The sequence below is a fragment of the Balaenoptera acutorostrata genome, chromosome 14 (genome assembly GCF_949987535.1).
Source record: "Balaenoptera acutorostrata chromosome 14, mBalAcu1.1, whole genome shotgun sequence".
NCBI classification, from domain to species: Eukaryota; Metazoa; Chordata; class Mammalia; order Artiodactyla; family Balaenopteridae; genus Balaenoptera; species Balaenoptera acutorostrata.
In genome coordinates, this window is record NC_080077.1 from 14,605,826 (window position 1) to 14,632,311 (window position 26,486).

Below are 26,486 nucleotides of genomic sequence, written 5' to 3' on the forward strand. Positions count from 1 at the left end.
AGGAAGAGGTAAAACAATCTCTATTTGCAGGTGATGTGATTGTATATTAGAAACCCCATGGAAATTAGTGGAAACACTAAACAATAAGAGACTTTAGTAAAGTAGTAATCTATTAAAATAATATGCAAATATCAATTATCTACATACAGACAATATACATATTTATTTATACTTATGTATTATATCTACATATATATTAGCTAGGTATGATCTTTATAATATGTGCAAAATATATATAAGGATATTTGAAAACACTTCTGAAAGACACAAAGATTTAAACAAATGAAAAGGCACAACTTGTTCTTAGATAGGAAGATTCAACACCATAAAGATGTTAATACTCCCTAAGCCAATTTATATTTAACATGATCCCAATAAAATTACCACAAAGTTTCTTATGGAGCTAAACAAGTTAATTCTAAAGATCACATTAAAAAAAGGAACAAGGAAGAATCACCTATAAAACCCTTAAAAATCAAAAGACAACATTAGAGAGATAGCCCAACGAGAATTAAAACACAATTTGGAGCTACCATAAATAAAGCTAGGTGATGTTGATTCATAAAGAGATAAACCTTAGCAGGTAATTAAAATTTCATGAAGAGACAAGTTTATAAAGACATTCAGTATGTAATTAAGAAGAAAATATTGATTTTTTAAAATAAATGGTGTTGGGAAAACTGCAAAGCCATCTGGGAAAATATAAAAGTCAATCTTTATTTCACACTGTTGTACCAGGATAAATTCCAAATGGAGTCAAGGTATGAGAGTAGAAAGCACTAGAAGCAGGCAGAGTGAATATAATTATAATTTGGGAGCAGAGGAACCCTTTAATAAAATAAAAGATTAATATATTTCTGCTGTATAACTTAATATGCAAACTTTTTTGCATGGCAAAATCCTCCATAAACAGTTTAAATACAGATGAGAAATTGAGAAGATATGTTGGCAATTTACATTGGGAACAGCTACTCTATCTCTAACATATACAGAGCTCCTAAAACTTTTTTTTAAAAAAAACAAGCTAATACTAAATGGACAGAAATATGAATAGACAATTCACAGAAGATGAAATGAAAAGGCTCTAAACGTAAATAAGATGCTCAATTTTATTCATAAATAAAAGGAAATGTAATTAAAACCATTCTAATATACTTCTTACCCATCAGATTGGCAAAAATCCAAAAGTTTGACAACATATTCTGTTGGAGAGGCTGTGGAGAAACAGGCCCTCTTATACATGGCTGGTGAGAAAGCACAGTGACACAATATCATTGGTAGTAAATTTTCCAGTATCTACTAAAATTATGTATGCATGCACCTTTTGACCCAGTAATTCCACTTCCAGGAATCTATCACAAAGATAGACTAAGGAAAATACAAAATGACTTATTCACAAAGTTGATTATGGTTGCCTTCATTTTGTTGTTGTTTATTGCATAAAATTGGAAAGAAACTACATGCCCATCAATAAGGGATCCACACAATGGAATGTAAAATAATCATGAACAGGAATAAGGAAGATCTTTACACACATACATGTAGTAACCTCCAAAGCAGTATGCAGAATTATATATCATATGTTACTTTTGTGTATGGGGTGCAGATATGACAACATACGAGCACACATACATATGTATATGCACCTCCCTTCTAATCTTAAGTCAAACTTGACATTATAGGGAACACCCAGTGGAGAGGTTAGTAGTGCAAGTTAGACTCTTTGAATACACCTGGTTATAAAGTTTTGACTTTGGAAACAAATATTTTACATATTCAAAAAATTAAATTAAAAATATAAAAATGAAAATCAAGTTGAAATGAATGCTTCTTACTCTATATCAAGGTGGCAACATAACTTCAGAGAGAAAGGTTACAACTAGTGTCTGCAAAATATAATATTTTGACTTTCCATTCTCAGTGGAACATAGTTCAAAGACAAATTGAGCTACTTAGAAATCTTCAACTACATTCAATGGTCTAATTGTTAGCTATATCCTAATTTTATCCATTGAAAAGGTCAAGAAGCAATGGCAACTCTAAAGCAGTGAACACACCAAGTGCCAAGATTGAGTTCTAAATACCATTCTCCCTGAAACAAGTGCCCCTTGTAGAAATGGTTGATTCCAGCTCTGGGGCAGGAAATATGAGGTTGGGAGATGTTATTGTGCTATTCTGTAAGGAGGCATCGAAGATTAATGGCTTATGTCAAAATGACACAAAAGTTGACATGAAGAAACTCTATTAGCCAAAGATGGGACACCTCGAGCAACAAAAGAGGACAATAAATCAATCGAATGATACACACTGAAAAAAACAAGCCTCATAATGCAACTGAAAAATTTCTCATTGGACATCACTGGATTGACCTAGGACACCAGTCCCCTTGATGCTGTGCTATCAAGAACTAGAGATCCACTGCCTTTCACTACCAAACATCTGAAAAAGCTAGTTTGTATTTCCTTTCTCTAATTTTCCCTACCCATGTTCTCTTTCATACATTATACTTATACTTAACACATTTACACTCTGGTTTTATTTCCCCTACCTCTTTACATTTTTACTAAAAATGCTCTCTTCTCTTTAAGGACAACAATTATCCCCTAATTATCAAATCCTTAGTCCCTTCCTTCTTACTCCTGCCTACTCCTCTCTAGTATTTGGCGTAATTCACCACCCTTTTTCTTTTGAAAGCCATCCCTCCCTTGGAATCAGAGACTTTGTGCTCCTACTTCTCAAACAACTCAGTCCCAGGCTGGGATTCTTTTCTACTTGTAACTCCTAAACGTCAGCCTTTTAAGAGGTCTTTCCTCAGCCCTTTGGACACCACTTTCTCCATTGTCTTGCCTACTTATCACATTCATCCCACACTTTTAACTAAGGAAATGACTCAAATCTTTTATCTCCAGCTTTTAATCTCCATCTCTCTTCTGGGCTCCAACTTTCTGCAGGACATAGCCTTGAGTATATCCTCCCTGTACCTTAAGCCCAACATATATAAGGAAAAATTCATCAGATTTTCCCAACACCTACTCTTTCTTCTGTCTTCCTATCAACAGCATTGCCATCCTTTCAATTGCCAAGACTACAAGTCTTGAAACCTTCTTCATCTCTGCACTTCATGCCACACCCACACTGAATTAAGTGCTCCCTCAGTCTCTGCTCTCCTCAGAGGCTAAGATGGATCCAGTCACAGGCTCAACTTCACAAAGTATTAAGCTTGTCCTATCAAACTTGGAGACACAGAAGAAGCCCTTTTCTTATCAGGGGTATGACTAACCTTTCTTTATTATTGTAACATGTCTGTGGCCTCATATTTTCCAATGATAAAGTCATGATGGATCTTAGAATCTGTGCCAATGGAGAGTAGCCAATATATAAACAGATTAAGAAACTGATTCTCTGCTGTGGTATAAGACCAAAGAAAATACTGACTGTGTGCTTTTCATTTCTCTTGTATTTGATAAAATAGAAAAATAGGTAAAATAATGAATACGAATATATAATGACTTAGAAGTGCCTCTTGAAGCATCACAAGAGAAATATGATCCTTAGTATTTGGATTAGGAGCCTACAAGAAGTCAACAATAGCAAAGAAGAGGTTGGAATTCAATTATAGATCATAAGGGCATATAACCATGACACTAATAATAAAGACAATTGTAACTTTACATAAGAAATGAAAATAGACATACTAACTTCATTTACTTTGAAGTGAAATTCCAAACCTCTATCCAGTCATAAAATTAAAAGCTGTAATCATAGAAAAATATCCAAGCCGTACTAATACCTTGTCAGAAATAATATTTCAAAAATGTGTAAATTTTGGTCATCTACCACAGAGGCTTAATAAATCTCTGCTAAAACCCCCTGCTGCCCTCCTGCCAGACCCAAAAGACCAACATATGGAATGATCTTTTAGAGTTATCTATATTAGCGTGCACTTTTAGGCAGGATAAATATATAATGAGTATAGTTAGTTATGCTGGCATGGAAATGTCAAGAATGAACCAGTTTATAAATGTAAGTATAAACCAGGGTTTGATTTTCCCTTACATAGCCATTAGGAAGTGAAAGAGGTACAGTTGATACAACAGAAATACAAAGAATCATAAGAGACTACTGTGAACAATTATATGCCAACAAATTAGAGAACCTAGAAGAAATGGATAAATTCCTAGAAACATACAACCTACCAAGACTGAATCATGAAGAAATAGAAAATCTGGACAAACCAATTACTAGTAAGGAGATTAAATCAGTAATCAAAAACATACCAATAAAGAAAGGGACCAGATGTCTTCACTGGTGAATTCTACCAAACATTTAAAGATGGATTAATATGAAACTGTCATGAACTCTTCCAAAAAATAGAAGAGGAAGGAATAATTCCAAATTCACTTTACGAGGTCAGCTTCACCCTGATACCAAAACCAGAGACACTCTAGAAAAGAAAATTACAGGTTAGTATCCCTGATGAACAGAGATGCAAAAGTCCTCAAAAAATATTAGCAAACCAAATTCAATAATACATTAAAAGAATCATATACCATGATCAAGTGGGATTTATTCCAGGGATGCAAGGATGGTTCAACATTTGCAAATCAATCAATATAGTACACCACATTAACAAAATGAAGGATAAAAATTATATGATCATCTCAATAGATGCAGAAAAAGCTTTTGACAAAATTCAATATTCATTTATGATTAAAACTCTCAACAAAGTGGGTATAGTACCTCAACATAATAAAGGCCATATATGACAAGCCCACAGCTAACATCATACTCAATGGTGAAAAACTGAAAGCTTTTCCTCTAAGATCAGCAATAAGAAAAGGATGCTTTCATCACTTTTATTCAACATAGTATTGAAAGTCCTAGCCAGAGCAATTAGGCAACAAAAAGAAATAAAAAGTATCCAAATCAGGAAGGAAGAAGTAAAACTGTCACTATTTTCAGATGACATGATATATAAAACCCTAAAGACCAAAAAACTGTTAGAATAAATGACTTCTAAAAAGTTGCAGGATTCAAATGCAATATACAAAAAGCAGTTGAGTTTCTCTATGTTAATAAGGTACTATTAACATATAGTTCCTTATTAACGTATATTATGATGCATTTACAATTGCATCAAAAAGAATAAAATACCTAAGAATAAATTTAGCCAAGGAGGTGAAAGACCTGTACACTGAAAACTATAAGATGCTGATGAATGGAATCAAAGAAGACACAAATAGGTAAAACTATATCTCATGCTCATGGACTGGAAGAATTAATATTGTTAAAATGTCCATACTAACTAAAGCAATCCACAGATTCAATGCAATCCCTATCAAAGTTCCAATGGCATTTTTCACAGAAAGAGAACAAATAATCCTAAAATTTGTATTAAACCACAGAAAACCCCAAATAGTCAAAGCAATCTTGAGAAAGAAGAACAAAGCTGGAGGCATCATGCTCCCTGATTTCAATCTATATTACAAAGCCATAGTAACCAAGACAGCATGGTATTGGCATAGAAACAGACACAGATCAAGGGAACAGAATAGAGAGCCCAGAAATAAACCCACACATATGTGGTCAATTAATTTATAACAAAGGAGACAAAAAAATACAATGGGGAAAGGACAGTCTCTTTAATAAATGATGCTGAGAAAATTAAACAGCCACATGCAAAAGAATTAAACTGGACCACTATCTTATACCATACACAAAAGTTAACTCAAAACAGATTAAAGACTTGAACATAAGACTGAAACTATAAAACTCCTAGAAGAAAACATAGGTGGTAAGCTCCTTGACATTGGTCTTGGCAATGATTTTTTTGGATTTAACACCATAGCAAAGGCAACAAAAGCAGAAATAAACGAGTGGGAGTACCTCAAACTAAAAAGCTTTCATACAGCAAAGGAAACCATCTACAAAATGAAAAAGCAACCTACCAAATGGCAGAAAATATTTGCAAATCATATATCTGATATGGAGGTAATATCCAAAATGTATAAACAATTCATACAACTCAATAGCAAAAAACCAAACAATCTGATTAAAAAATAGGCAGAGGATGTAAATAGACATTTTTCCAAAGAAGATATACCGATGGCCAACAAGTACATGAAAAGGTGCTCAAACACCACTAATCATCAGGGAAATGCAAATCAAAACCAGGAGATATCACCTCACACCTGTCAGAACAGCTATTATCAAAAAGAGAAGGGGCTTCCCTGGTGGCGCAGTGGTTGGGGGTCTGCCTGCTAGTGCAGGGGACACGGGTTCGAGCCCTGGTCTGGGAGGATCCCACATGCCGCGGAGCGGCTGGGCCCGTGAGCCACAACTGCTGAGCCTGCGCGTCTGGAGCCTGTGCTCCGCAGCAAGAGAGGCCGCGATGGTGGGAGGCCCGCGCACCGTGATGAGGAGTGGCCCCCGCTCGCCGCAACTGGAGAAGGCCCTAGCGCAGAAACGAGGACCCAACACAGCCAAAAATAAATAAATAAATAAAAAATACTATAAAAAAAAAAAAAGAGAAGAAATAGGAGATTGGTTCAAGATGGTGGAGTAGAAGGATGTGTTCTCACTCCCTCTTGTGAGAGCACCAGAATCATAACCAACTGCTGAACAATCATTGACAGGAAGACACTGGAATTCACCAAAAAAGATAACCCACATCCAAAGACAAAGGAGAAGCCACAATGATACAGTAGCAGGGGCGCAATCACAATAAAATCAAATCCCATAACCACTGGGTGGGTGACTCACAAACTGGAGAACATTTACACCACAGAAGTCCACCCACTAGAGTGAAGGTTCTGAGCCCCATGTCAGGCTTCCCAACCTGGGGGTCTGGCACGGGAGGAGGAATTCCTAGAGAATCAGACTTTGAAGGCTAGTGGAATTTCATTGCAGGACTTCGACAGGAATGGGGGAAGCAGAGACTCCACTCTTGGAGGGCACACACAAAGTAGTGTGCACATCGGGACCCAGGGGAAGGAGCAGTGATGCCATAGGAGACTGAACCAGACCTACCTGCAAGTGTTGGAGGGTCTCCTGCAGAGGCAGGGGGTGGCTGTGTCTCACCGTGAGGACAAGGACACTGGCAGCAGAAATTCTGGGAAGTACTCCTTGGTGTAAGCCCTCCAAGAGTCTGACATTAGCCCCACCAAAGAGCCCAGGTAGGCTCCAGTGTTGGGTTGCCTCAGGCAAAACAACCTACAGGGAGGGAACCCAGCCCCAAGCATCAGCAGAAAAGCGGATTAAAGTTTTACTGAGCTCTGCCCACCAGAGAAACAGACAGCTCTACCCACCCCGAGTCCCTCCCATTAGGAAACTGGCTCAAGCCTCTTAGATAGCCTCATCCACCACAGGGCAGACAGCAGAAGCAAGAAGAACTACAATTCTGCAGCCTGTGGAACAAACACCACATTCACAGAAAGATAGACAAGATGAAAAGGCAGAGGGCTATGTAGCAGATGAAGGAACAAGATAAAACCCCAGAAAAACAACTAAATGAAGTGGAGATAGGCAACCTTCCAGAAAAAGAATTCAGAATAATGATAGTGAAGATGATCCAGGACCTCGGAAAAAGAATGGAGGCAAAGATCGAGAAGAGGAAGAAATGTTGAACAAAGACCTAGAAGAATTAAAGAACAAACAAACAGAGATGAACAATACAATAACTGAAATGAAAACTACACTAGAAGGAATCAATAGCAGAATAACTGAGGCAGAAGAACGGATAGGTGACCCGGAAGGCAGAATGGTGGAATTCACTGCTGCGGAACAGAATAAAGAAAAAAGAATGAAAAGAAATGAAGACAGCCTAAGAGACCTCTGGGACAACATTAAACACAACAACATTCGCATTATAGGGGTCCCAGAAGGAGAAGAGAGAGAGAAAGGACCTGAGAAAATATTTGAAGAGATTATAGTCGAAAACTTCCCTAACCTGGGAAAGGAAATAGCCACCCAAGTCCAGGAAGCACAGAGAGTCCCATACAGGATAAACCCAAGGAGAAACACGCCAAGACACATAGTAATCAAATTGGCAAAAATTAAAGACAAAGAAAAATTATTGAAAGCAGCAAGGGAAAAATGACAAATAATATACAAGGGAACTCCCATAAGGTTAACAGCTGATTTCTCAGCAGTAACTCTACAAGCCAGAAGGGAGTGACATGACATATTTAAAGTGATGAAAAGGGAAGAACCTACAACCAAGATTACTCTACCTGGAAAGGATCTCATTCAGATTCGATGGAGAAATCAAAAGCTTTACAGACAAGCAAAAGCGAAGAGAATTCAGCACCACCAAACCAGCTCTACAACAAATGCTAAAGCAACTTCTCTAAGTGGGAAACACAAGAGAAGAAAAGGACCTACAAAAACAAACACAAAACAATTAACAAAATGGTCATAGGAACATACATATTGATAATTACCTTAAACGTGAATGGATTAAATGCTCCAACCAAAAGACACAGGCTCACTGAATGGATACAAAAACAAGACCCATATATATGCTGTCTACAAGAGACCTACTTCAGACCTAGGGACACATACAGACTGAAAGTGAGAGGATGGAAAAAGATATTCCAAGCAAATGGAAATCAAAAGAAAGCTGGAGTAGCAATACTCATAGCAGATAAAATAGATTTTAAAATAAAGAATGTTACAAGACACAAGGAAGGACACTACATAATGATCAAGGGATCACTCCAAGAAGAAGATATAACAGTTATAAATATATATGCACCCAACATAGGAGCACCTCAATACATAAGGCAACTGCTAACAGCTATAAAAGAGGAAATCGACAGTAACAAAATAATAGTGGGGGACTTTAACACCTCACTTACACCAATGGACAGATCATCCAAAATGAAAATTAATAAGGAAACAGAAGCTTTAAATGACACAATAGACCAGATAGATTTAATGGCTATTTATAGGACATTCCATCCAAAAACAGCAGATTACACTTTCTTCTGAAGTGTGCACGGAGCATTCTCCAGGATAGATCACATCTTGGGTCACAAATCAAGCCTCAGTAAACTTAAGAAAATTGAAATCATATCAAGCATCTTTTCTGACCACAACTCTATGAGATTAGAAATCAATTACACAGAAAAAAACGTTAAAAACACAAACCCATGGAGACTAAACAACACGTTACTAAATAACCAAGAGTTCACTGAAGAAATCAAAGAGGAAATCAAAAAATACCTAGAAACAAATGACAATGAAAACACGACAATCCAAAAACCTACGGAATGCAGCAAAAGCAGTTCTAAGAGGGAAGTTTATAGCAATACAAGCCTACCTCAAGAAACAAGAAACAGCTCAAATAAAAAATCTAACCTTACACCTAAAGGAACTAGAGAAAGAAGAACAAACAAAACCCAAAGTTAGCAGAAGGAAAGAAATCATAAAGATCATATCGGAAATAAATGAAATAGAAACAAAGAGAACAATAGCAAAGATCAAGAAAACTAAAAGCTGGTTCTTTGAGAAGATAAACAACATTGATAAACCATTAGCCAGACTTATCAAGAAAAAGAGGGAGAGGACTCAAGTCAATACAATTAGAAATGAAAAAGGAGAAATTACAGCAGACACAGCAGAAATACAAAGCATCCTAAGAGACTACTATAAGTAACTCTATGCCAATAAAATGGACAACCTGGAAGAAATGGACAAATTCTTAGAAAGGTATAACCTTCCAAGACTGAACCAGGAAGAAACAGAAAATATGAACAGACCAATCACAAGTAATGTAATTGAAACTGTGTTTAAAAATCTTCCAACAAACAAACGTCCAGGACCAGATGGCTTCACAGGTGAATTCTATCAAACATTTGGAGAAGAGCTAACACCCATCTTTCTCAAACTCTTCCAAAAAATTGCAGAGGAAGGAACACTCCCAAACTCATTCTATGAGGAAACCATTACCCTGATACCAAAACCAGACAAAGATACTACAAAAAAAGAAAATTACAGATCAATGTCACTCATGAATACAGATGCAAAAATCCTCAACAAAATACTAGCAAACAGAATCCAACAACACATGAAAAGGATCATACACCATGATCAAGTGGGATTTATCCCAGGGATGCAAGGATTCTTCAATATAAGCAAATCGATCAATGTGATACACCATATTAACAAATTGAAGAATAAAAACCATATGATCATCTCAATAGATGCAGAAAAAGCTTTTGACAAAATTCAACACCCATTTATGATAAAAACTCTCCAGAAAGTGGGCATAGAGGGAAACTACCTCAACAAAATAAAGGCCATATACGACACACCCACAGCAAACATCATTCTCAATGGTGAAAAACTGAAAGCATTTCCTCTAAGATCAGGAACAAGACAAGGATGTCCACTCTCACCACTATTATTCAACATAGTTTTGGAAGTCCTAGCCACGGCAGTCAGAGAAGAAAAAGAAATAAAAGGAATCCAAATTGGAAAAGAAGTAGTAAAACTGTCACTGTTTGCAGATGACATGATACTATACATAGAGAATCCTAAAGATGCCACCAGAAAACTACTAGAGCTAATTGATGAATTTGGTAAAGTTGCAGGATACAAAATTAATGCACAGAAATCTCTTGCATTCCTCTACACTAATGATGAAAACTCTGAAAGAGAAATCAAGGAAACACTCCTATTTAGCATTGCAACAAAAAGAATAAAATACCTAGGAATAAACCTACCTAGGAAGACAAAAGACCTATGTGCAGAAAACTATAAGACACTGATGAAAGAAATTAAAGAAGATATAAACAGATGGAGAGATATACCATATTCTTGGATTGGAAGAATCAATATTGTGAAAATGACTAGACTACCCAACACAGTCTACAGATTCAGTGCAACCCCTATCAAATTACCAATGGCATTTTTTAGAGAACTAGAACAAAATGTCTTAAAATTTGTATGGAGACACAAAGAGACCCCGAATAGCCAAAGCGGTCTTGAGGGAAAAAAGCGGAGCTGGAGGAATCAGACTCCCTGACTTCAGACTGAGTAATGTTCCATTGTATATACGTACCACATCTTTATCCATTCATCTATCGATGGGCATTTAGATTGCTTCAAAGCTACAGTAATCAAGACAATATAGTACTGGCACAAAAACAGAAATACAGATCAATGGACCAGGAGAGAAAGCCCAGAGATAAACCCATGGAGCTATGGTCAACTAATCTATGACAAAGGAGACAAGGATATACAATGAAGAAAAGACAGTCTCTTCAATAAGTGGTGCTGGGAAAACTGGACATCTACATGGAAAAGAATAAAATTAGAACACTCCCTAACACCGTATACAAAAATAAACTCAAAATGGATTAGAGACCTAAATGTAAGACCAGACACTATAAAACTCTTTGAGGAAAACATAGGAAGAACACTCTTTGACATAAATCACAGCAAGATCTTTTTTGGTCCACCTCCTAGAGTAATGGAAATAAAAACAAAAAATAAACAAATGGGACCTACTGAAACTTAAAAGCTTTTGCACAGCAAAGGAAACTACAAGTAAGCCAAAAAGACAACCCTCAGAATGGGAGAAAATATTTGCAAATGAATCAACGGACAAAGGATTGATCTCCAAAACACATAAACAGCTCATGCAGCTCAATATTAAAAAAACAAACAACCCAATCCAAAAATGGGCAGAAGACCTAAACAGACATTTCTCCAGAGAAGACATACAGATCGCCAAGAAGCACATGAAAAGCTGCTCAACATCCCTAATTATTAGAGAAATGCAAATCAAAACTATAGTGAGGTATCACCTCACACGAGTTAGACTGGGCATCATCAGAAAATCTACAAACAACAAATGCTGGAGAGGGTGTGGAGAAAAGGGAACCCTCTTGCACTGTTGGTGGGAATGTAAATTGATACAGCCACTATGGAGAACAGTATGGAGGTTCCTTAAAAAACTAAAAATAGAATTACCATATGACCCAGCAATCCCACTACTGGGCATATACCCAGAGAAAACCATAATTCAAAAAGACACATGCACCCTAATATTCATTGCAGCACTATTTACAATAGCCAGGTCATGGAAGCAATCTAAATGCCCATCGATAGATGAATGGATAAAGATGTGGTACGTATATACAATGGAACATTACTCAGCCATAAAAAGGAATGAAATTGGGTCATTTGTAGAGACGTGGATGAATCTAGAGACTGTCATACAGAGTGAAGTAAGTCAGAAAGAGAGAAACAAATATCGTATATTAACGCATATATGTGGAACCTAGAAAAATGGTACAGGTGGACCAGTTTGCAGGGCAGAAATTGAGACCCAGATGTAGAGAACCAACATATGGACACCAAGGGGGGAAAGCGGCGGGGGATTGGGGGGGTGGGGGGATGAATTGGGAGATTGGGATTGACATATATACACTAATATGTATAAAATGGATAACTAAAATGAACCTGCTGTACAAAAAATTTAATTAAATAAAATTCAAAAAAAAGAGAAGAAATAACATGTGTTTGTGAGGATGTGGAGAAAAGGGAACCCTTTTGTGCACTGTTGGTAAGAATGTAAATTGGGTGGCCGCTATGGAACACAGGATGGAGGTTCCTCAAAAATTTAAAAATAGAACTACCATATGATCCAGAAATTCCTCTTCTGGGCATTTATCCAAAGAAAATGAAAACACTAATTTGAAAAGATATCTGCACCTCCATGTTCATTGCAACATTATTTACAGTAGCCAAGGCATGGAAGTAACCTAAGTGTCCATCAATGAATGAATGGATTAAAAAAAAGTTTATATATATACATATATATAATGAAATATTATTCAGCCATAAAAAGAAGGAAATCCTGCCATTTGTGATAACATAGATGGACTTTGAGGGCCTTATGCTAAGTGAAATAAGTCAGACAGTGAGAGACACATCACAGTATGATATCACTTATATGTGGAATCTTAGATAAAAACAAATCCACCAGGCTCAGAGATACAGAGAACAAATTGGTGGTTGCCAGAGGTGGGTGGTGGGCAAAATGGGTGAAGATAGTGAAAAGGTACAAACTTTCACTTATAAGATAAATAAGTTCTGGGGATGGTAATGTACAGCCTGGTGACTATAGTTAATAAAACTTTACTGTATATTTGAAAGTTTGTAAGAGAGTAGACCTTAAAATTTCTCATCATTGGAAAAAAATATAACTATTTGTGGTGATGGATGTTACCTTGACTTACTGTGGTGATCATTTTATAATATCTACATATATCAACTCATATGTTGTATACATATGTTGTACAATATAATGTTATATCAATTGTATCTCAATTTTAAAAAAGTGATGGAGGAAGCTAAACTAGACACGAATGATGTGGGGTGTGGTGGAGGCTTGCTTATAATGTCTTGCTTTTGCCTGCATTCATTTGTACACCAATATTACTCTACCACTAGACAGTGAGTTCCCTGAGGACAGGTCTGCCTCTTACATATTTTTTTCATATCCTCCAGTATCAGGCAGAATCCTAGAGACATGGATGTACTCAATAAATATCTACTGAGTTGACTTAAACTGAATCCTCACTAACACATACTTGAAGTTGTGTTATCTCCCTTTATCAATGGATTTTAATTGCACTCATTAAACAAATGAGGATCTTTCCAATACCGACTATGGAAAAGCAGCTGTGATTAAAACAGATATGAGAGAGGGATTATGTGATTACCTCTATGTAGCATGTGTGACTTAAATAATATCAAGATATTTTAGAATTAAACTGTCAAAAATATTATGATGATTGTATTTTAAATCAATTAGCAAGTTTAATTGTTAACAGTTTATGGCAAATGCAAAAATAATGTGGGGGCTTCCCTGGTGGCGCAGTGGTTGAGAATCTGCCTGCCAATGCAGGGCACACGGGTTCGAGCCCTGGTCTGGGAAGATCCCACATGCCATGGAGCAACTGGGCCCGTGAGCCACAATTACTGAGCCTGCGCATCTGGAGCCTGTGCTCCGCAACAAGAGAGGCCGCGATGGTGAGAGGCCCACGCACCGTGATGAAGAGTGGTCCCCACTTGCCACAACTAGAGAAAGCCCTCGCACAGAAACGAAGACCCAATACAGTCATAAATAAATAAATAAATAAAAATAATGTGGTAGGTAAACATGTAAGAAAAGTTAAATTAATCTCTTACACAGGATTCATTCTTTGGTTGGAATTATCCCTTTTCCTCTGGGGCAATTTTATATTAAGTGGATCCTTACTGTTTATAGGCTTATTCCTCTTGAGGAGTTAAAGACTTGTGGCTTAGCAGCCTTTATAACGTAGCACTGCTTAATTGCTTTGTTTTTAAGGAGAAATCTTGATTTGAATGTTTTGTTTTTTACCTTTTTCCAGTAGAACCCCTACAGGCGCTTTCATGATTGAAGGTCTTGTTGGTCAAATTGACTTTTTCCAAAACTCCAATATGTGTGTGTGTGTGTGTGTGTGTGTGTAATATTTTCATTGAGATACAATTCACATATCACATAACTGACCCACTTACAGTGTGTAATGCAATTGGGTTTTAGTCCAATAGATATTTTGATACTTTTTCAATCAGAGATAGCAGTAATATTAGCAACTTGGCTAATTTCTCTCTTCTTTTGGCCTCAATTTTTCTCCTCTGCAGTTTACAGTTTCATATTCCCAGGATTTGTCAGAACTCTGCACCAAAGACTTTAAATAATCAATCAATTGGCATCTGCTGTTGAGTAATTAAGGACTCAGAACTGGAAAGAACCAACGGATCCAGAGCCAAGAATACAAGCTGGTAAAACCCTTTGCTACCTGTCTTCTCACATAATGAATAAAATATAGTATAGAAGATAACCCAACACACTACTGTACAAATTAAAGAAGTTACAAAAAGGTTGGCTTCCTTTCTTTTCTTTCTTCATCCAATTCTATAAGGTAGAGCAAAAAAAAAGTTATGCACAAAGTTCTTGGGATATGAATGGGCCATATAGGATGCAAACCAACACAAGCCTGGAAAGTTATGAGGGAATCCAGCAAAGCCACTGGAGTAACCGTAACTGTCTCCTGCCCAGGACTGACCTTGCTGAGGAGCTGATCACTCCCCCACCCACCTGCTGCCCCTGCTACTATAACATCCCCCTTCAGTAGAGCACACATTTTTCAGAGAGGAGAAATCTAAAAAGGGAATATAAAGGGAGGTCTTTCTTTTATGCCCAAGAAACCTTTAAACAAATTACATTCTGAATTTATCAGCTTATTTCCGAACTTTCTTTTTTCACTCTTCCAAGTGAAAAAAATCTGCAAAGAATTTACATCAAGTTTTACACAGGAAAAAAATTTAAAAGGCCAATAAAAAAAAGGCCAGTAAAAGCATTTGCTGGAAGCATTGTTTCATTTGCATGTTTTTATTTGCATGTTTTTTTCTGAAATATTTACAATAAATAACTTGAAATGAGCATGCTCTTGCTTCTAGAAAATGACTTTTTTTTTTTTCAGTTTAAAGTGAATTTATGGTCTGAAAACAGTCAGCTATTTAGTAGAAGAAGCAAAATGTTCTCTCCAGTGCAACAACCTGTTTTTCTCTTAAGGAAGAGAACTTATTCCTATTCCATGCCTACAAGTCAAAGAACTTTCTGTTGTCCGATATTATTTCCTACAGACAGAGCCTCCTGATGCAGGAGCGATGGAAAGAGCTAGATCAACAACCCTCTGGCCAGACGCTTGGTAGAGGGAATATTCTCCTTGTCGAATTAAGCTTTGCTTTCAAATGGATGAATAGTTTTTTTTCTCTGAGAGTGAATAGGAATCGAAAGAGAGTGCTTTGGCTTCACTGAGAAATCCGCAAATATTTCTCAGAATTTGTTAGCGTGGATGGCGCCAGCAAAACAGAATTTAGACAGTGCTCTGGAAACTGGATAGTCTTACTGAACTGGCAATTTACACTGTGTCCTCTAACATCACATCTGCCTTCCAGCGATAGTAAACTTTACTCCTGCAAAAACAAAGAGATCCCACAAGGAATGACTTATATTGAACACTTTTGCTTCTGTTTTCCGTCTCTGTTTTTCCAGGGTGAGCACTCAAGCAGGACTAAACGAAGAGGTGCATTCCTAGTTGACACAGAGGACATATTTTGTGTTTTCTGGTGCCAAAACACACCAAAGGATTAGGTGCTAGAATGGAAAATGAGTTTTCTCCATTTCCTGATTACTTTCACAGGTGTTCTTATTATCTTTAACTTCCCTCATAAAATACACACACATACAGACACACACTGAGAGAAATTACTGGGTTCTCTATTAATACCTGATAATAAGCTTTATTTCTTGGTTTTCACAGGAAGAGAAGACTGTATTAAGTGCTTGGAACTCACTGCTGCAAGATACAGGGAAGAACTGGAAATTGTGGGTAGGCTAAGTGGCAAGGATAAAACTAGCCTTCAAGCATATGACCACCAGGAAAGCTATAAACTGCCAGAATCAAGATATCATGGGTTATCATCGGGAGTAAATCAAGCAATAACTCTTTTGAAATGGATGCTAGACAGGAAATACAGTCCTCTGCTCACAAGTGTGGGATGGCAACCCGGCAATTTTTTTATATTCCTGTAATCACTAAACCCCCATTTGCCAATACTAACATTTGAGTAATTACAAGGAAAGACTGAGGTATATTCTATCCTCCTGATAGCCTTGGAAAGCACAAGTGCCTGGATTTGCAAAGAAGGCTTAAGAAATCAGGATATCATTATAATCTATCGCAGATAAACCCTTGTCTCTAGTTAGCAACGTTGATAATCCCTGGGTGACAGGACTCCTTGGGACTTCTGGCTTTCTCTTGTCCCCATGTCTATGCAGATGTAAACACCCTATGGAGGCCGACTTTGCAAAGGTAGTATCACCAAGCCTGAGATAAAATAAAAATGATGCAGCTAACACTCATCTTTTGCTTACCAGCTCTCAAATACTTGGCTTTGAAACTCACGGATTTCTACATTTTGTTACAAACAATGTTTACAATGTGCAAAAGGATGGGAAAAGAGCAAAAGGGAGATCAAGGTGACTGATGTTAATCAGAAAGCTGAATGTTATCAACAGGGTTGGGAGCCTGCAAGGCAAAAACACAAACAGTGCTCTCAACTATCACTCAGAAGCCATCTTCCAGATGTATAAAATTTCAAATGGGTTGCTGGTCACAATATTTTTTACTGTTATGCATATATCAATGTCATCAAAAGCAGTTATCTTCTAATACCAAGAGAGTCATTTAATAATATTGAAATTTTATAATATTTAGGTGCATGTTAATAATTGGAAAAATGTAGAAAATTATATACTATAGACCATATTTTTTAAAATAATATTATTTATATAATTTATATTTATTTATATATTTTTCTGATCATTAACATGATTAGAAATGTATGTATGTAAATGTTCTTAAACGTGTTAAGACCTGGAGGATTTTACTCCATAGTTGGGTCTAGTGATGGAAGAAAAATAAGATCCTCTGTTTATCTTCATTTGGAATTTAACAGGTTTGTGGAATATAAGCAGAAGTATAAGCATAAGCCAAATGCACTTAGTAATTTTAAAAATCCTTTTGAAACAGATGTATCTTAATTTCTTCAAAGTCTAGGAGGGTCTAAGCCAGGAATTGAGTAGCCCTGAACAAGAAGTGAGTGAGTTTGATGACAAGAACAGTTGAAATGACCATCAGAAGACGTGGCTTCTCTTGACTCTGCCATGAGCCACCGGGGGACCCTGGCCAGTGCAATTAACAAACACTTATCGCGGAACATGGAAGACCTTGTTCATTGGAGGGAACAAACAGGCGAACAAGATCTGGTTCCTGCCTGCACAAAGTTCATGAGCTGAAAGGGAAGATAAGACATATAATCATAACTTACAGGTGGCAGAAGGAGAATAAGAGAAGCAGAAACCAAACCCCATGAGCACATAGACAAAGAAAAGGCTACTTTCTGGCTAAAGAGGAGAGAGTTTGGAGGACGGTTTTCCGGAAGAGTAACATCTGAAATGGCCTTAAAGAAGGTCCCAAGATTCTGACAAGGAATCCTAAAGGTACAGGGCCTTTCAGAAGCAGTGGAAAAAAACCTTGAAGAGTAAAGTCAAGCTCGTGGCTCTCAGGCTGAAGTCAGGGCCCAGGTGTTTGTTAGCCTGGACAAGAGTTCACCAGGCTCACTTAATCCCCAGAACTCCGTTTTGGACTCAAAGCCACTGGCTTTCCTCATTACATCATCTGACCCGCTCTGCTGATGTTTGTGTCTGTGACACTTGCAACAGGGATTCATAATTATCAAGGTAAGAAGTCTAGACGGTACTTTCTAAAGAAGGGAGAGAGCCAATGGAAGCTGAATCAGGAAGCATCAGGATCACAGCTGTGCCTTAGAAAGAAGTCTCTGGCAGCCCTGCGGCGAAGAGACTGAAGGAAAGAGGGCCGGTGGCCGAGAAAGACAGTGGTGGAGAGGCAAGCCTTTGGGGAGGGCTGACTTGGACCTGTGCTAGGGGAGGAATGGCGACAAAGGGGAGGTGTGGATTTCAGAAACAGGGCAGGAAGGACTTGACAGTTAACTGGATAATCTGGTGGGGGGAGTGGAATCCATAGTTAACTTGAACTTGACAGCTTCAGTGTCTAGGTGAATGCCACTAATAGAAAAAAAAGAAAAGGAACAAACGTGGTGAGGAAGATAATGTATTCAGCGAGGGATACTGTGAGTCTGAAGAGCTTATAGGATATTGAAATGGGAAAATCTAGAGTAGCGGTTCTCAGCCAGGGACAATTCTGTGCCTCCCTTCCCCCCACACACAGGGGACATTTAGAAATGTCTGGAGACATTTGGAGTTGTCATCTCTGGGGAAAGGGATGCTGCTACGAGAGCATCTAGTAGGTTAAGTCCAGGAATGCTGCTAAACATCCTAAAATACATGGGACAGTCCCCCACAAGAAAGAATAATCCAACCAAAAATGTCAATAGTGCAGAAGTTGAGAAACCCTGGTCTAGAGGTATTAGGAACTTCCTATCTGGAATTTTAGAAAGTAGGAATGGAGAGAAATGAGAACTCTTAGTCATTGACACTGCAGTGAGAAACATGGGAGAAAATTAAGCACACTGACAGTGTGTGGAAAAGAAAGGCAGGTGGTGGATAAGATCCTACACAATATCACCTTGCTGGCAAAATGAGTTTCATCGGGATGAGGTGATGTCACAAACCCTTTCATATCTAAAATGCAATGACTGATGATTGCTCTCAGGAAGTGTGTACCTAAGAAGATAAACATGGATGAGGTAGTAAATCATGAAACAGATCAATTCAGTCATGAATGTCCTCAATATCCTAAACCCTGAAGACACCTTCCCATCTATTGTGGAGAAACATTGTATGTGGTCTATGATTTTCATCTGCAAATTTATTATAATTTGGTCATGGAACGACATGACTGTAACAGAAAAATTTTAAAAGCAGCAGAAGAAAAAGGAGGAGGAGAAAGAGAAGGAGGAGGAAGAGGAGACAGGCCAAAAAAACAAGAAGAGGAAAACAGGAAAAAAGAGGTGGAAGGGAAAAGTGACAAGAGAAACAAGGGAAGGGAAGGGAAAGGAAAGGAAGGAAAAGAAGTGAAGAAGCACTGTAGAGACATCCTCTAAAAGGCAGGCTAAACACCATGTGAGGGCAGTTCTACAGAACCAGACCAGTGGCCGTTCTCGATCAGTCCACAAAACTGTGATACGGGCCTATATTCCGTGGAAAGAAAGAGCTGCTTCTTGAACAGCATCATCACTGTTGATGATGCTATAATAGCACAAAATGATGAAAAAAGCTATAATAACACAAAATGATGAAACAGTAGCCAATACGTATACAATTCTCCAGTATTTAAATAAATAAATGCTGCCAGAACTCTGTTCCAGGCGGCTTGGCAGGTGTAGGGAAGGAAGCCAGAGCAGGACAGGAGATGAGGGGGCAGCGTGGCGCTCCGAAAGGAAGGAAAGCACAAAGATTCATCGCGTGCAACCTGGCAGCCTTGGACTGATGAGCAGAGGCAAAAAAAGTCTGCAAGGAACAACTAGAAGATGGAGCTTTCCCATTCAAATGATTATGTCGTCCGTAAAGACAAGGTACATCTGGTAACAAAAGGTCACAGCAGCAGACCAGAGAAGGCACTGCTGATGAGGAAAGAGTGTGAAGGACGTGTGCACAGGGCAGGAGCCAACATGAGTGTGCCAGAGACAGACAGATCTTGAATTCCAATCCTGGCTCCACCATCGGCTAGCTCAATGCTCTTTGCAAGTAGCAGAATGTCTCTGAAACTTAGCTTCCTTTCTGGTAAACTGTGAATGATAAGGCTTCCCAGGAGTGCTGTGATGATTAAATGAGATCATGTATGTAAAGTATTCAGCACAGCAGCTGGTGCTGGGTAGGGACTCTGTCAGTGGTAGCTGCTGTTAAATATTGTCTAAATTCGATTACTCTAAGCAATGACTGAATAAGAAAGAAGAATAGGACCCACATTCCAAGTCAACCCAAATAGAATACATGAAATAAGGTGGCACATTTGAAAACTGAAATCTTCGTTTTCTAAAATAAGCAAGTTAACTTCTATGAATTCATAAAACTGGAAGTGGCCTTCAGAACTCTGTTCAAATTTCTTCATTTACTGATGGCAAAATTGGAAAAGGAAATGAAAAGACTATTGTGGTTTGGATGTACATGAGCCAAAAAAAGATTTTAATTAAAGGAAAGTTACTCATCATTCTTTTATATAACACAAGATGAAGGTGAAGTTAGAAAATTACAGTTCATAATTTTGCAAATACACACAAATACATATGTGTATATATATTGATACATACATATGTGTATATATATTGATACACGCATATATGTATATATAAATATACAGACACATATACAATATACATGTATATTTTAGAAATGATAGAGCTAATCTGGGGAGACATCAGGCAGACAGTTATCCTTAGCCTTCTGTGAACTCGACTACCCTACATCACCCGAATCCACCCATTTGTAAATGTATCTGATAAAGTTCTTGGAAGCTTCGTGGAATGCTGAATAAAGGAGCTTCAGGATCAAACTGGTGATTATCAAGAATGTGCTTCCCCCAAGCTACAGCCAGGTCACTCACCTGTCCAGGAGCAAGTTAGGAGCAAACAGGAGCTTCCCTGGGTGCTCCATGGAGCGCCAGACAAGACCAATCATGAGAATCTCTAGCCAGGCACATTCCAGAAGGTGGACCTGATCATGGAGGGTCAAATCCACAAATCCTGAAACAAGACAAGAAAACCCTGCTGACTCAAATGAAAAGTAATGCCGGTGAAATGAATGCAACCAGGGATTTGAAGTGGTAGGGTCTATTTTTTATTAGATGGAAAAACATAAATTAGAAGCACACAATAGGAAAGTCAAGTAACTATTTTTTAAAACTAGTATATTAATGAACTTTAATGTGGCATTTTCTTAATGTCTTAGTGTCATATCTACAGAAATATACTAACTTAAGCAAGCCACTTAGTTTTCTGTAAAGTTCTGAACTTAGTGTTAAAATGTGTATGCTTTTTACTTAGACATTTCTAATAGCCCTATGTGATTATTACATTTCATTTCTGTTTCAGCTGAAGATATTTAAGTGCAGGAAATTTAAATTACTTGCCCTAAACCAAATAGGAATTGGAGCACAGGCAGGACCAAAGTCACTAAATTTCTACCTCTTTGCTTCATCACTAAGCCATGCTCTTTTTTTCACACCGTGTAAAAGAAAGACTAATACAATAGAATGTGTAAATAAATCACTCGGGAGAGAATAAGTCAGATGAATGAAAGTGACATTATGGTTACTTCTGGTAATAAACACTAAAAAAGTGCCCTTGTTTTCCAATGGCTTATTGGGAGAGTAAAGCTTTTTCCAATCATCACTGACAATATGCCTAATAGTAATAATAATAGTGAGAAAAAGGAGGAGGAGGAGAAGGAGAAGAAGGGGAAAGAAGAGGAAGATCAATTGACTGAGCCTTTACTATGGGTTAGAAGCAATGTTAAGTACTTTCCATACCCATTTTTAAAGTATTTATTCATATAATAATTCTCAGAGGTAGGAACTCACGGGGATATCATTTTACAGATAAGGAAACAGATGTTCAGAGAGCTTATATACTTGTTAAGGTCAGAGATGGAAATATAATCTCCAGAACCTATGCCCTTGACCACAAGTGACAGTGCTTCTTATGTGCTGCAATTAATTGTAGACTTTGGATCAAGTGACTACATAAATCTAACCACACAAATTAAGACATGCCAGAGTGACAAGGGCATTGCATAAACAAGATGTCCATAAAGTTTGCTCCTTTCCAAATCAGTTCCCTGTTCTTCTGCCCTGAGGTACCCCCATCACATTTCCTTCCTCTCTCTCTCTGCCCTCAACCCTTTGCTCTCTCTTATCCATGAGATGGGTCTAGGAATCCCATTTTTCTTTGTCCTCTTCTTTATTTTTTTCTCACTAATACTATACTTTTATTAGTTATCTATACTTGTATTTACTAAAAAGCCAAAATGTAAGTTTATTTTCCTTAAGCAGTAGTAGTGATGGTTTGCCTACTGAATGTTTCTTCTTGGGGGTGTTGATTAAAGAATCAGCATTAAACAATTAGCTCATCATTTCTTATATACTTAAGTGCCATCTTTCATATAATCCTTACCACCAAGTAGATGATGGAAACCCAAGGTAGAGAAAGACCTCAGAGTGTAAGGCCCCTCTAGCCACTATCCCATAACCAAGCCTCATTAATTCTATCTTTGAAGTAACCATAAAATTCTTTTTCTCCTTTCTATATTTCCACCATTACTGCATTTATTTAATTCTCCAAGAGTCTCTCACCTTTTTGCCTGACTTCTTTAACTCAGCATAATTATTTTGAGACTTACCTATGTTGTTACATGTATAAATAGTTGATTCTTTTTATTGCTGAGTGGTATTCCACTCAGCAATAAAGAATAGTTGATTCTTTTTATTGGATATAGCCAGTAAATAAATACAATTTATCCTTTCATTGGATATTTGATTTACTTCGGGCTATTACAAATAAAATTGCCATGAGCAATCTATGTACAATTTTTTGTATGGACATACGCTTTCATTTCTCCTGGGTAAATATTTAAGTGTACTATGGCTGGATTATAAGGTAGGTATACGGTAGGTATATGTTTAACTTTTTAAGAAACTGCTAAACTGTCTTCAGAAGTGATTGTTCCATTTTACATCCCCAACAGCAATAGTCAATAGTACCAGTTTCCCCACATCTTCAGCCAATACTTGGTATGGTCAGTCTTTTTCATTTTAGACATTCTAGTAGATATACAGAAGTATCACACTGGCACTGTGATTTTAATTTGCATTTCCCTAATGACTAATGATATTGAGCATCTTTTCATGTGCTTCTAACAGATCATTATCTTACACTATATTCACATTAATTATACATGTATCTGTAAATCCTGCTAGACTATGTACTCATTAGAAGCACAAAATGCATAATTCTATCAAATTCTGCTTTTTTAACGTCTGAATTTATTGCACCTTCTGCTACATCATTCAGCCATGCCAAGGCCAATTAACAGTGCAGCATTTATCAGAGCAAGTGTCTTCCCACTGGAAAGGGTGGGTTTCAGTCACACAAAGCAGGACTTGCAACTGGAGAGAAAATGGGCAGTTCTGTTCATAAGAAAAACTAAGGGATTAAAAAACAGTGATTGGGTTTCAGGACTCCTGGGAAGAGAAAGGAACAGATAACCCTACACCTTGGAACTGTTTACCTATAGCATGCATTGGGTCAAAATGGACTAGCCTTGCTCTGGAAGAAGCACTGCCTAAGGCAGCAAGAAATGCTTCTCTTTCTCAGTAGCCAATGTCTAATGGGATAAACCATCTCCAGTGAGCAGTGTTTATAAGGAAAACTCACAGGGAAGTTTTAATTCTTTAAGATTTCACCCCAATTTTTCAGATAAAGTCTCATAATAGCAATATAAACCCACCCTATAAATCAAACTCACTTTCAGAAATGTTAACATTCAAGAGGTATTTTCTCTCTTCTCATGACATTCCCTGTTTGATGTGGAAAAAAATGTAATCCTGTGATAATGCCACCCATAATGAAACCTACACAATGTAATTCAATACCCTCCATAAGCCCCAAACAATCACGCAGGATGAGATTTAGAGGGTATCTAGAGAGAGAACTGCAGCCATGTAACCAATCAATTTTGGAAAACCAAAGGAGCATTTTCTGGTAGCAACCTTACATATTAAACTGAATCATACTTTTTAATTCTCACGTCAAAACTTCACTGCTATTTAAGTCGGACAGTTTTAGTGGTCTTTGGGGAGTCTCAGAAGCTCACCATAACCATTTGTACCACAGATGTCTGGTGATTATGAAATCTGTCTGAAGTATGTCTGTTAGTGATAGTTTTCAGTCTGAATCCAGCAGAATTGCTGGGTCCTTCTGTTGAAATGATGTAGATCTCTCAAAAAGGAATAGTCTGTTTAATTATCTTTCCCAGCTGTGCATATTGCCTGCAGACAAAGGTTACTGTGTCTCTTCCGAAGTGTCCTCTGCAAGTTCCTGGGGCAGGGTTGCAGGGAGTGTGCAAAAACTGTCAATTAACCTTCTCAATGAAAGTGAGGGCTACTGAAGGAAGTTACTGGATGGAGTGTCTCTTCCAATATACTGATCTCAATATTATTTTAACCACACAGGAGCTGCATGCTCTTTTGGTGAAGAATAAATGTCCTTTAATACTCTCAATTCATATACAGTGAAGAAAAATAATGTAATAAATCCCAAACAAAATTATACTGGGCCAACTATCTATAGACACCGAGTTTCAATCCTTTGGCTTATTTTCCTTCTAAACAGGAAGAATAATCTATTATGCAACTTCAGCTGAATCTGCTATCATAACTTAGAAGCATCCAACAATGCCTTTCTTGAACACTTGAAAGTGTGGCCAGTATGAAGGTGGGAGCTAGCAGCATTTACGGGATATGAATAGAGGCATCAGTGACAGAACTTCTTACAGGTGACACAGTGAGAAGTGATTTACCCCCCATCACTTAGGGACTCTCATTTAGTGACAGTGGCAAGGGGTCTTCAGGGCTGTGGAATCCACACCAGTGGGGTAGAATGCATACCTCAGAAGTAGTAACAGTAGTTTATTGAGACCAAGTGAAATCAGCTGCAGGGAAATCTCACTTTATAAAATAAAATTTTAAGAGAAAGCGAACATGGGCCTTTTTCTCTAGTCTGCACTTACAGGTCTAGTAATAGAGTATCCAGAGATAGGATATACTGGAAACAGACAGAAATGCTTCAAGTCCTGTTCCCCACCTGTTATGTGGGCAGGGATCGGATGAAGTTGAGGAAGGCCTCTTTCAGAGAAAAAGAGTCTCTCCATACAGACAAGCAGCCTGTTATTTCCAGCCTCATCACCAAGTAAAAATATTTCTGCCTTCTTTCTTCGTTATAAGGTAACTGTTTTGCCTCCAAGATTTTTCACTGAGTTTTGACTGTGAAAGGAGCTCGTGGCATGTCTTCCCCCCTCCCTTGGGCCTCATGAGATCCTAAGCCCTCTTCCCCACTCTGCTAGGGACTGCCATACTAATTGCTTAATTTGCCTTGGCACACAGGAGATACTTAAAGCCTTACCTACTCTTACTGTGTGTGGCAAGACACTGCAAAGTGTGCTGAGAGCCTGAGGCAAAATGACTAATATAATATGAATGCTCCTTAAGTTCTGCGCTGCTGTTGAGTAAAAGATAAACCAGAGTGGGTCTTCAGTAGAGGCATGAGAAAAAAAATGAGGGCTACAGTCATTGTATTTCTTATTTCCATGGAATACAATCTATATGTTATAGAGGCAAAGCAAAGTAGAATCTCTGTGAAGAAAAAAGCAACTTTTTCCTGGGGAGCAGTTGTCTCAAAACTAGAAGCCAGGTGGTTGGTTCCCTTAGTAAATCCACTGGAAAAATATTAGTTTCCTGACCTTCAAAAAATTAATCATGTTCTCAGTCATATCATGACCCCAATGTTCTCCAAAATGTCAGTTATAATATTGCCCATTGCATTCTTTCTGTTTTACCTTAACTCAGTGAAAGAAGATTTAAATAATTCATCTCTTTTCCCCTTGATGCCAAAATAAAATAAGGTTTTTTTAAAAAAAAAAAGAAAGAAAGAACATATGGAACATGAGATTGTAGCATAAATCAGCTACAAACTGAATAAAACTTGGGATTTCTGAGAGAAAGCCTATAGAACAGATAATGTCAGAACAACCTAGATCCCAGATCAAATGCTAAGCAGTCTTCACATCCTCCATTTTTTTTTTCTTTTTCTCCACAAGATAGTAACTTAATGCCATACTATGAACC

General features: G+C 37.7%; 1 protein-coding gene across 1 annotated transcript in view; it reads right to left on the reverse strand.

The window, feature by feature from the left end:
- Positions 1-26,486, reverse strand: part of ESR1 (estrogen receptor 1) — a 258,433-nt gene that overhangs the window by 60,739 nt on the left and 171,208 nt on the right. Inside the window, exon 5 of the mRNA XM_057528224.1 lies at positions 21,192-21,330. Within this exon, the coding sequence (XP_057384207.1) occupies positions 21,192-21,330 (139 nt within the window). The remainder of the gene's footprint in view (positions 1-21,191; positions 21,331-26,486) is intronic.